At 34.9% G+C, this 13,119-nt stretch overlaps 1 protein-coding gene across 1 annotated transcript; it reads right to left on the bottom strand.

The window, feature by feature from the left end:
* Window positions 1–403: 403 nt before the first annotated feature.
* On the bottom strand, window positions 404–12,219 carry kmt5aa (lysine methyltransferase 5Aa). The gene is given in 8 exon segments (XM_074618076.1): window positions 404–4,924; window positions 5,491–5,681; window positions 6,417–6,476; window positions 8,121–8,208; window positions 8,313–8,619; window positions 8,819–8,963; window positions 11,867–11,897; window positions 11,899–12,219. Coding segments are annotated over 8 exon segments (1,332 nt in total). The 5' UTR covers window positions 12,198–12,219; the 3' UTR covers window positions 404–4,713.
* Between the last annotated feature and the right edge of the window lie 900 nt (window positions 12,220–13,119).

The raw sequence follows: 13,119 nt of genomic DNA on the forward strand, positions 1-13,119 counted from the left end.
TATTTAGACCATTACACGGTTTTAAACAAAAACATTCTAAATGTGTCCCAAGTTTTTTTGCTGGTGCAGTGTATGTAAATAACATCAGCTGACAGGAAGTAAACATGGAAACAAGCTGTTGCCTAGCAACGCAATTCCGTTGCAATTCACTAAAACGGAGCGTTTCAGACAGAGGGTGAATACAGGTATATTCAGGCTGACAGTACGAGGAAAATAAAGTGTTTTTTTTAACATAACAGCATGTAAACATGTTCTAGTAGAAACATAAAATACAAGTATGAACCTGAAAATGAGCATGACATGGGACCTTTAAGGTCTTGAATTGAGAGAAAGGAAATCCACTTTTGTGCTCATTTAAACTCATTTATTTTAACACAAGAACAAAATCAGATGCAAACTCCTGTTACTTGCATATTACATCTTTATTCATCGATGCCTACACCCCAGCATTAAGATTTATTCAACGCTACAACAGCAAAGATCTATTACGTCTTAAAAATGGCCAACAGGTCACTTTTGCCTCTTCTGGTATTATTTATTTAATTAGTTCTATATTTAAAAAAGAAAAGAAAATGGATTAATCCAAAATGTAACATGTTTGTTTAAGAAAAAGGCTCACATGAAAACATTTCACACATGTAACACAATGCTACTGTTAGAGAGGCGGCAGGGGAGGAAGGTCAGAATATGAATGTGTTTCCTGAAACGTACTTTATCGTATACATACAGACATGTGACTGGGCTCTTTGTGGTAACACTGATTCTTTTTATGGTATTTGAATAACATTAAAACAGGAAATCAAAAGAATCCTGGAATTCAATAATATACTGAATATTTTTGGAAACTTTAAAAAGTCCTTTTCGTGATTTTTGAACACTTTTATGGAAGATTTTGTTACGAGCTTAACAGCCACAGAGATGTACCGAGAGATGGTGGATAACAGTAAGTCAAGAATTCAGAGAGCTTAAAGAAGTAGTTTGACATTTTGTGAAATAAACTTTTACGCTTTCTTGCTGAGAGTTAGATGAGATGATCGACACCACGCTCATGTCTGCCGGTTCAATTTGAAGCCGGGAGGTTATTAGCTTAGCTTAGCATAAAGACTGGAAACGGGGGGAAAAGTTAGCATTAGGCTAAAAACATCCCTAAAATAATTAACACAAGTCACAACATGTTAATTATTGAGCTTCAGAGCCACAAAGAGTGGTTTCAATCTTATCATTAATTATATAATAATTATATTTCACAAAATGTCCAACTATTCCTTTAAGACGGAGCCCAAAAATAATGGTACCAAACTCATAATAAAAGAAAAAAACTAAAATAATTTAACATAATGCTGGCAATAATACAAACAGAAGAGCAATTACTGCACAATAAAATAAATAAAAGTGTGTTATAATGATAGAAAAAGTTTGTACACTGGTAAGATATTTGTTTTAATATTGCTACTTAATTTATAAATGATTAGTGCCGGCACAAGTTCCTCATGCTTGTACCGAAACACTGAATTCAAACAATGAATTTGTTGAATAATCACTGTATAATAACTCCTGTTACTGTATTTAAATTCAAACATTGTATTTAAAGTATTAGTGATGTTCTACATTTTTGTTACTGTCTATAAAATCCCATGATATTCTGATTAAAAACTAACGATGACCGGCTGTTTTAGGAAATTATTATTGTTTTTTAATTAAACTATATAATTGTGAGGCATTTTTTAATATTTATATCACTGTAGGTTTTGGTATTTTCATGGGATTTATTGACAGTAACAATAATATAGAATATCACCAGCCTTATGCTTTAAAACAGATTTATTATTCTGATTTCCAGGAGACAAATTCAACAGTTATCTGTCATCCAGCATTTTTCGGTGGTACTTAAATTTATAATTAGTGATTTGACCAAAGTAGTGTGATTATTCAAGCTGAAATACTGTAAATTATAATAAGATTCTGTATTATAAATTAGATATTTGGGGTTGCCACTGTGATTTATGTAATTTATATGGAAAAAAACAAATATTGTAATGCCCAGAATTGAAAATTTCCTTTAAAAAAACCAAACATTTGACCTGTTAGCTAAAAGAAATCAATTATTTTGTCTCTCTGTGATTTTCTAAATGAGGTTAAATCAAGATAAATAAGATAAATGTGAGCATGTTTGGGGTATATTTGACCTTCTGGCTACAATTCATGGAAAACACATTTGAAAAAAGCTACTAAAATATAAAGTAAATAAAAAAGACCTGTTGGCGTTTCAGCTGTTAAATACTTTCACATGGAACAATATGAACAATATTTTGTGAGCGGGAAGAAACGGATGTGTAGAAAACCTGCAGAGATAAACACAGTAGGAGTGTAACAGTTCACCAAAGACGCGTCGGAGAGGCTGCCGTTGTGTGCGCATTAAATATGTGATAAATTCCCAGCAGACGCTTTAAACAGTTTGTTTTGTGTTAGTTTTTTAAAAGAAGAGTTTGACATTTTGGGAAACACACTTATTTGTTTTCTTACTGAGAGTTAGATGAGAATATGGACACCACTCTCATGAAGCTACAGCCAGCAGACGGTTAGCTTAGCTTAGCATAAAGACTGGAAACGGGGGGAACAGCTAGCCTGGCTCTGTCCAAAGGTAAACAAAGTCTGCCAGTTTTGTCAGACTGGGCGGTTTTACACCCGATTGAGCTCCTATAACTATTGTTTCCAGTCATTACAACAAGGCTAGAACTATGTTATTATCATTTGGTCATAGCTTTGTAATGAAAGCTTTGTAAAAGTTTACATTTGTTCATAGAAGTGAAGACTTTTTACGTTAAATGTGCCATGTTTTGTACGTGGTTTTGTGTTGGCTCAAACAACGACTTAATTTTTTCCGCTTTCCCTCATAATTTATGGAGGACGGAACCTGCCAAAATAATAAAAAATAAATTACTTAATAAATAATTAAATGTCATTAAATGTAGTTAAAATATTTTTTAAAAAATGTAGCCATTAATTAATTGATAAAAAGTGACATAAATGGATGTTTCTGTTTTAATTTGCTTCTTTATTCATTTATCTTTGTATTAAATCTTTTTAATTTATTCTTGTTTAATTTTCTTTTTTATTTATGTATTTATTTATATTACTTTTAAAATGTATTTATTTATTTTGACATTTATTTATTTTTTATGTATTTCTTTTAATTTATTATATATATATTTTTTAATTTATTTGTGTTTATATATTTATGCATTATCTCCCCTTTGCATTTCACCCCTTATTTATTTCCCCAAACGTATTTATTTCTGTACTCTTTTCTTCATATATATTTCTTTATACATTTCTGCCTCATTATGCAAATGAGGGGACTCTCACTCAAAAAAATAAATAAATAAAAGGGAAAATTAAATAGAAAACTAAATAATAAAGGAAATAATACAAGTATAAATAAATAAATTAAAACAGAAATATCAATATCATATGACTACCTTTTTTATTTTTTGCTGCATTTAATGACTTATTTATTTATTTTAGATTTTGGCAGGTTTTGTCCTCCATAGAACACAGGAACACAGGAACACAGGAACACAGGAACACGGGATGGGGAGGCTGTGATGGGCTAAATTCCTTCCCAGAATAAAGATGTTAAAAATGAATGTTAAGTGTTCACTCAAAAAATGGAAATTAAATATTGGGCTACTTTAATGACAATTTGGCCGGTTCATGGCTCTGATTAGCTTTGATTTTCAAAGTAAAAGCATGAGTGATATCAATCTTTTCATCTGCAAGAAAGTGAACATATTTCCCTGAAATGTCAAACTCTTCCTTTAAGTCACCCATTGATTTGCAATAGCAAGCCAATAAATATATTTACATAGTGCAGTAATATAGACAGTGTCGTGAGTTTAAAGTGAAATTAAAAGGTAGACTAGATAATCATGTAAACCGGTCGAGTTTAAGGAGAAATTTAAACTCTTCAGTCTGTTTATATTAGTAGATCTTTACCTAATAAAAGTTTCATATACATGACATAACAGAATAAACTGTAGGTGTTTGCAGAAAACTTTACTACATGATAATTCCAATGTATTGTGCATCTTAAATATTAAAAATTACAATATAGGTTTTAAAAAAAAGCATGAAAAAAGAGGAAAAAATCCTGTATTCCTATGTAGTCTGTATGTTCAACACGAATACTTTGATCCAGCGTCAAATCATGAGTTTGGTAAACTATTACACTTCCACTAAACAACGGGATTTTGTGTGAGTTTTGATGGCTGAAATCAAACTGAACAGAACATATTTAGTAATTTGCATCTTATAGTTCTTGCTGATTCCAAAAAAAGGGCTTTCTAAGTATTGCTAAGTATCTAACGACTAATTAAGAAAAACGCAGTATAAAAATGCAGAGCATTAACTACCACCTGCATGCTGTAGAAGCATTGGTCTATAGGTAATACAAAATGTACAAAATAAATGTGCTGCAAAACAACCAGAATGTTTCATATACACATAAATAAAAGTACAGATGTCATCCGACAAGGCAGATAGACATTAATCAAAATGTGATAAGTACCCCGTCAACACATAACCCCCCCCCATCCCACCAACAAAAAGGGTACACATTCTGTTTCTAAGGCATTTTGTACACTAGCTAATGAGAAACACAAGTGTTACTGTAGGTTTCCCTTTTCTTTTTGCCCCCCCCCCCCCCGCCGAGGATCAATATTTGAGCCACGGGTGAGCTGCGATGGAGGCTTTACTGCGGTCTCCGTAGTCGTAGAGCAACTCCTCGCCCTCGTCGACGTCTCGAGAGGCAACGAGGATGAGGTGAGGGACCCCGTTGATGTCGTGGAGTTTGGTTTGGCAGTTTCCGTTTTTACTGTGATTTATCAACCTACCCTTTCGACCAGACTCTCTCGTGGCGTCCACACTGTCGGAAACAAAGACAAACACAATCAGTCTTTATACTAGAAAATGTACCTCAACAGCTTCTATGAATTAATCCAAAGTAGGGTTTCAACTAACGACTATTATTTTCCTGATTAATCGATTAGTTGTTTGGTCTACAAAATGTCAGAAACTGGTGACAAATGTCCATCAGACGACGTCCTCAAATGTCTTGTTTTGTCCACAACTCAAAGATATTCAGTTTACTGTCATAGAGAAGGAAAGACACCAGAAAATATTCACATTTAAGAAGCTGCAATCAGAGAATCGGTATCGGAACAACTCTAGTTGGGAGAGTTACTTCAAAAATATATTCTGATATAATTGCCTGTGAAGAACGTAGTCAGTAACCGAATACAAGTATCACAATATTAAAGTAACTTGATTACTTTCCGTTACTTTTGGATTACCTCGATACCAAATATGCACATAAAGAGAAAAGAAAAATGCTGAAATTTGGCCATTATTTTGTATTTAAAGCAGAAAAGGGGAAGAACATCATAGCACGGGTTCAAAGGTTGTGGTAATTCATAAATAGCTTTATCCTACCAGTAAGTTTTGCAGAGGTACTGGAAGTAGTACATGTAGCAGCCGGTGGCGGGGTTCTGAGCGTATTCGGCCTCCCTCTTTTTGGCGTCGGTGATCTGCAGCAGGTCTCCGTGGTACTCCACCACGTACTCGCCTTTCTGGAAACACCGAGTGGCAAACACTGCTCTCCCCTTTCCTTCTATATGCTGCACCTACAACAATAAAATACAGTATGAGAGGTTTTCCATCATGACACAAAACATTACGTTAGCTAAAGCAATATCTATAATTCAGAATAGGGTCGTTTTAGCCTATTTGCATTTATTTTGAGCATTTGATGAGATGTTAAACCACTTTTCCTTTTTCTTTTTTACATTAATCAGGAGTGCAAACAATAAGGATAAATAAGGACAATAAAGATGGCATTGATTTTGGTTTGCAATCATTTTCTTCGCACCAAAACTACCAGCAGCACAATATATTTCCTGCTCAACGTTTGGTTTCTTTTTGTCTCCAATTCAGTTAATTTTCTGTTATCTAATTTCCATATATTAATCCCTATTACATAGAATAAATATATTAGATTTATTATTGATTTTATTTATTTATTTTTATGTTTTTTATTATTCATTGTTTTTCCATTCACATGTTAATTGCTTCTGGAGATATCAACGACGTCACAGATTAAATTAACTTTTATAAAAGATTAAAATGAGATACGTATTTTCTGAGTACCAACATCACTGAGGATGGATGTGCCTGCTCTGATCATAGACGTGATTAATCATGTGATCATTTGTCATTTTAAGTGAGAGCACAGCCACTATGAGGCTGTATTCATGTCATGTGTGAAACTGATTAACTACCGTTATGTTAATTCAAGTGATCAATTAGCCAGAGTAAAGAAATGTATTTTAAATTGTGTTAAGGGGAACAAAGGTACGTACCTCCATTCCTTCTTCTATTCCCTTTGTGATGAGATCATCTATGAGCTTCTTTTCTTCACACTGATAACAAAAAGATACATGAGACGGCGTTAATGACAAAGAGCAGATTGGATTTCTCTCTCTCGCTCTCACACACACAAACACAAAACAACAGAAATGAAAGCAAAGTGTATTTCACACCAGCAGACTCAGAGTACCGTATTGGCTCAAATATAACATGACCTAGATTATAAAATAACTATGACTGTACACAATGTCATTTTCTTTTTACATATGAAGCTTCTATTGAGGTTTTCAAATGAAGCTTTGGATGTCTGTCATCATATTTTATGACGTAATCACCCTGTGTATTGTGTTTATAAATATAATTTATGGTGCTGTTAGATTGCTGCTCGACCGCCCCGTTAATAGAGATGCGAGCCTCCCTTCGTATGTGGCAAGCGGCCAACAAATATGGATTGAAGCAGAATATTTCGTTAGATTAAAAACATGTTGTGAATTTTGGGGAATGATTACATCTATCTTTTTTCATTAAATGTTGACTTTTGGACTTTACAACACTCTGGTGTTATTGGAAACAACAATCCTTTGCAGCCACCACTGGAATCTAAGTCTACAAAACTTTTAACTTTAAAAAAAGGACTTTAAAAATAGTATTAGTATTAGTAGTATCAGTGTAACCTGAGCTTTACCTGCTACTGTGCAGAAATACCAGCTTTAAACACAATGGACAATGACATGCAAAAAAGAAGCTGTGCAGCATTTGAATGTTGATTTAGAATTCAAATGTTATGAATAGAACATTAAACTATTCAGTACAGCCTTTAAAATGACCTTTTCCAACACCTGTTTTAAGAAAAAAAGAGTTTGATAAACTCTCTCAGACTAGTTGTGAAAGTTTTCCCAAGATACCAAGAGTGTAAGGTTAACATTAGGTCCTTATCCTGTTCTCTTGCTAAAGTGAAACTTGGAAAACCTTACAAAAAAAATCATGTTACTCCATCTTTACTTTGTTTTATACAATATTTCATCATAGCTAAATCTCCAGAGATGTTCTTTTCGGACAGACATTATTATTTTACAAGGCAGAACAGTAAATTATCCAACAATCGTGGCATGGAAAAAGTAGTAAAAGTCGCTTTAATAAAATGTTAAGATTGTATTTATTTACAGATAAAGAGGAGTGGCCAAACTTTGGTCCTGGTGTCGCTGCTAAAGATGTGATATTGATGGAGATGGAGAGGATAGTGTGTTGCTTTATTTATTTAGTTAGTCGATGCAAAACATACTATCTGTCAGAAACTCTGCTAAATTAAACCAAACTCATGTTTCAGTTGGCATTTTTGGGTCTTGATTACAAGAACACACGATTTGACGGCTGGATCAAAGTATTTTTCATGCTTTTTTTAACCTATATTGTATTTTTTTTATATATAAGATGCACAATACATTTGAATTATCATGTAGTAAAGTTTTCTGCAAACACCTACAGTATAAACAGACTAGCGTAGCGACATTACGGCTACAAACAACCCTTCATGTAACAGGATCATTAAGGGAGCTCCATTCACAAACGACATCTGCTGTTGTTTATTGTCTTATATTCAAGCCAGTACGGTAATATCTGGTCCAACTATACTTTTAATAGCTATCCCAACAAGTATATACAATACATTGTAGTAGAACAGAAGTAGTTTATCTTACCTCAAGCTCTGTTTTACTTTTTCTGGAGCTTCGTCTTATTGGATAGAAGTCGGTAACTTTTCGGTTTTGGGAGTTTTTCCCGCCTGCACTGTGGTGGAAAAACAACAAAGTATTACAGACATGAGTAAATATCACACATCACATGTTGTTTTTCCTCCTTTAAAAATGCATCGATACTCAGGACGTGCGTACATTCTTAGCGTGGACTTCTTTCCTTTGACCTTGAGGCGGACGCCTCTCCGCTGGAGGCTGTGGAGAGCGTTGCTGCTGTTGTTGTTGTTGTTGTTGGCGGCGTGGAGGGGAGCGTGAGACAAGCCGTTACCCAGAGGCAGGGGGAGTTCGGCGGGGGAACGAAGGCAGGTCTGAGCGCAGTGGAGCTGCGGAGGCGTCCGCTGTTCATCTGACCAGCAGGGTGAACACTGGCTGTAGCTGCTCTCCATCTCTGGGAAACCAGTCTGAGAGTCTTTTGGTGTAGCGCTGATGCTGTTTGTTCTCCTGCCTGGAAGGAAAAACTGTTTGATCCTGGTGGTTCAGTCAAACCTTGTGTTTCTACTTCTTCTCACTGCTTACTGTTACATAATCTACTGAAATACAAAAATAAATAGAGGTCTGTTTGCTCACTCCTGTGGAGTGTTGACACAGTCTCCTCAGCTGGAGATCTGGCTGCTGAGCTGCTGAGCTGCAGCAGATATACTCACCGTCTCCCTGCCTCCGAGCATCATGCTGCTGGAAGCATATTGGAGAGCACCTTCCCTCCTGTGTCAGCTTGATTTCATCATGAACTGGTGATAACGACTTGGTGCAGCTTAAGACAGTGACTGAATGGCTATTGCATACAATCTCCTGTGAATGCAAAGAGAAAATGTATTAGTCAATAGTTCCTGCTAGCGGTTGACCGAGAGTGGATTTTTAAAGGCCGATATAATAACGACAGTTTGGAGCAGCAAAAAGAGGATTAATCGGCCGATATCGATGTTGGTGCATATTCTCAAAAAACAAACGTCTTAACAAACTAAAGATATTCACTTTACTATCATGTGAAAGAAAAGCAGCAAATCCTCACATTTGAGAAGCAGGAAACAGAGAAGTTTGGGCATTTTTGCTTGAAATATGACCTGAAACTACTGCTGCTGCTGCTGCTGCTACTACTACTACTACTGCTACGACTGAAACTATCAAGACGGTTGCCTGTTAACTTTCTGACGATCTATTAATCAGTTTTAAGTATCAGCTCTCAATCAATCACACATACAAACACTAATTCATCAGAGGCTGATCCAGGTTTTTAAAGGCTTTTTGAGGAAGGATAGACCGTGAACACGTTAGTTAGATCTCAAGGTTACACACGAGGTGTTTAGTAAACAGTAACTGTATTTGTTTATGAGTAAACTCCACAGGGAATCCTTCAGTCAGGACGACTACCCCCGCTGAAGCACAGCAGTAATTGACTTTACTCAGACGAAACCATGAATAGTCTGCAAATAAAAGCAGACACATTCCTGCAGTGAGACACAACCCTGACCCAACACTGCCAACCCAGATGCCTTCAGCAGAATGTTCTTAAAGTAAAAGTTCTATTCATTGTGCAGTAAAATGTTCCCTGTCTGTGTTTTACTATATTGTATCTGATGTTTCTGGGTTGATATTACTGCTGCATTAATGTGTATGTTGCATTTTAACTCCTTTATATCCTGTTGGCTAGTTTAATCTGCAGCAATGCATCATGGTCTATAAGATCATCATGTGTTTGTAGCGTCGCTGCCCTGTGAGAACCACGGATTTCTAAAAAGTCAACTTACTTTGTGACGATGCATTTTCCATCTGATCCAAGAGGCTTTTTAAAGAGTTTAGCACTGTCCTGAGCTAGCACATATAAAGCTAATGTTAGCATCAAAAGAGGCTCATTTGTAGCTACTGTAACTAACACAGTCAACTAATATCAGGTTATTTTATGTTGATTTTAATACCAACATATTAACGTTCTCAAAGAAAGTAGCGTTAATAACAACTATTCTTAGTTTCAGCTGATTATACACTAATGAAAACATAGTTATGAATATAATATTCCATTCCTCTGTAATGTTACACACTGTTCCTTTAAAGGTCCCATATTGTAAAAATTGAGATTTTCATGACTTTCATATTATGAAGCAGGTTTAAGTGCTATATAAATACTATGTGAAAGTATGAAAACGCTCAATATACGGAGAAATACACACAGCCCGTATTCAGAAATTTTGCGTTTGAAACAAGCTGTCAGGATTTCTGTCCATTTGTGATGTCACAAATGTACAATATTTAGACCATTACACGGTTTTAAACAAACATTCTTAATGTGTCCCAGTTTATTTTCTGTTGCAGTGTATGTGAATGACATCAGCTCACAAGAAATACACATGGACCCAAACTGTTGCCCAGCAACGCAATTCCGTGGCAATTCCGTTGAAATGCACTAAAACGGGGCGTTTCAGACAGAGGGTGAATACAGGTATATTCAAGCACACAGTATGAGGAAAATAAATGTTTCTTAAACATTAAAGCATGTAAACATGTTCTAGTAGAAACACAAAATACAAGTAAGAACCTGAAAATGAGCACGATATGGGAACTTTAAGAAGCAGGAGAAATTTCTCAACACATAAAGGAAAACTTTATCACAAACATTCAACACATCTGGAGATACACAGACTAACTAAAGCTGTCAGATAAATATAGTGGAGTAAGAATATAAAGTGCATATACTCAAGTACTTTGAAACTGTACTTAAAGGTCCCATATCGTGCTCATTTTCAGGTTCATACTTGTATTTTGTGTTTCTACTAGAACATGTTTACATGCTGTAATTTAAAAAAAAACAACTTTATTTTCCTCATACTGTCGGCCTGAATAAGCCTGTATTTACCCTCTGTCTGAAACACTCCGTTTTAGCGCATTTTGACGGAATTGCAACAGAATTGCGTTGCTAGGCAACAGATTGGGTCCATGTTTACTTCCTGTCAGCTGATGTCATTCACATACACTGCAACAGGAACTAAACTGGGACACATTTAGAATGTTTACGTTTAAAACCCTGTAATGGTCTAAATATTGTATATTTGTGACATCACAAATGGACTTAAATCCTAGCGGCTTGTTTCAAACGCACAATTTCTGAATACGGGCTGTGTGTATTTCTGTGTGTATATTGAGCGTTTTGATACTTTCACAGTATTTATATAGCGCTTAAACCTGCTTTAGAATAAAAAAAGACATGAAAATCTCACTTTTTTACAATATGGGACCTTTAAAGTGCAGTACTTGAGTGAAAGTAGTGGTCCAGCTCTGGTGTGGGTGGGGCCCTGAGGAGGGGACCATGCTGGCTCTCCACACCCACATCATCAGTCCCTTTAAACCCACCCACAGGCCTCCTGGCTCATTATATATATATTATATATATATAAGCATTTCATCAGCTGCTTTTAAAAGCTATAAAACCACATAAAAAACACAACAAACATGTTTCTTGGTGTCATCTGATGCCAGAAATGCATGTTTACTGTCCTGATCTAGCACATGTAGAGCTAATGTTAGCATCAGAAGAGGCTCATTGTAGCTACTGTAACTAACATAGTCAACTAATACCAGCTTATTTCATGCTGATTTTAATAGAAACATATTAATATTGTTCTCAGATAAAGAAGCTTTAATAATAGAGTTAATCTGGCTCTCCTTTCGGACACTTTGTCTCGGTGTTGATGCAAACTTACCTCGTTCATGTCAGGTTTGTTTTCGTGTCTGTCGGTTCTCTCGGTTAGAGGACAGATAACAGATGATTTTATCCTCCTGTTGGGAGGTAAATCTGTCCCTGCTGGTTCCTCAGAGTCCTCCCTGCTCTCCGGTCCTCTCCCAGCCCTCCACGGTGAGACTGTGAGTCTGTTCTGCTCTCTTCTGTCTTCTGTTGTTGTTTAACTGCCAGCAGCTCAACCGATGCAGCCTCCACAGCTCAGCTCCGCCATCTTTCTTCTTCATGTTAATGATGAAGAAGACGGAGCAACGGCGACCCCTGCAGGCCGCCACAGGTACTGCGCGTATCACCATATTTAATTATTTACAATAAATAAATAAAGAAAATTAAAACATAAATATTAATTTATGTCGCATTTAACCAATAAATTAATGACTACATTTATTTTTGTATTATTTTATTTTGGTTACTTTTAATGGCATATTTATTTATTTATTTATGTATTCATTTATTGAGTCGTTTATGTATTTATTTATGTAAACAGGATGTAGTAGTAGTAGTGGTAAATATATATATTTATGTATATAAATATATATATATATATATATATATATATATATATATATATACACACACACACACACAGAGGTGTAAATAGTTTTCTAGAGGGTAATTCTATTCTATTTTTTCAATTAATTAATGACTATATTTACTTTTTATTATCTTATTTTGGTTACTTTTAATGGCATATTTGATATTTATTGAGTCATTTATGTATTTATTTATTTATGTAAACAGGATGTAGTAGTAGTAGTGGTAAATATATATATATATATATAAGTGTATATAAATAAAATTAAATGAGGTAGTAAACCAATGTGCAAACAAACCAATGTGCAAATAATAAATTACTTTGCAGATTTAGATTATCAACACAAAATATGGATTATACATTAAGATAACGAGCAGTATATTAAAAAAAATACAAAAATTAGCTCCAGTTTTGTATGTGAATACTTCTTCCACCACTTTATGCCATGCTTTATGGCTTTATGTATGAAAGAAGCAGAAAGGGGGAAAAAACAAAAAGGAAGAGAACAACGAAGAAGAGAAACTCATTCTTGGAAAATTTTCCAAAGTAAAATCCAAGTAAATGAAAGTGAAACCTAGGTTTAATGTGTTTCATTCTGAGTTTCTTTCTTACATAAAAGCCCTTAAAGTCATGAATAACAAAAATGCATTGAAACTTCTTAGTATAATAGAAGAATATGAATT

Source organism: Sebastes fasciatus, chromosome 19 (genome assembly GCF_043250625.1).
Source record: "Sebastes fasciatus isolate fSebFas1 chromosome 19, fSebFas1.pri, whole genome shotgun sequence".
Taxonomy (NCBI): Eukaryota; Metazoa; Chordata; class Actinopteri; order Perciformes; family Sebastidae; genus Sebastes; species Sebastes fasciatus.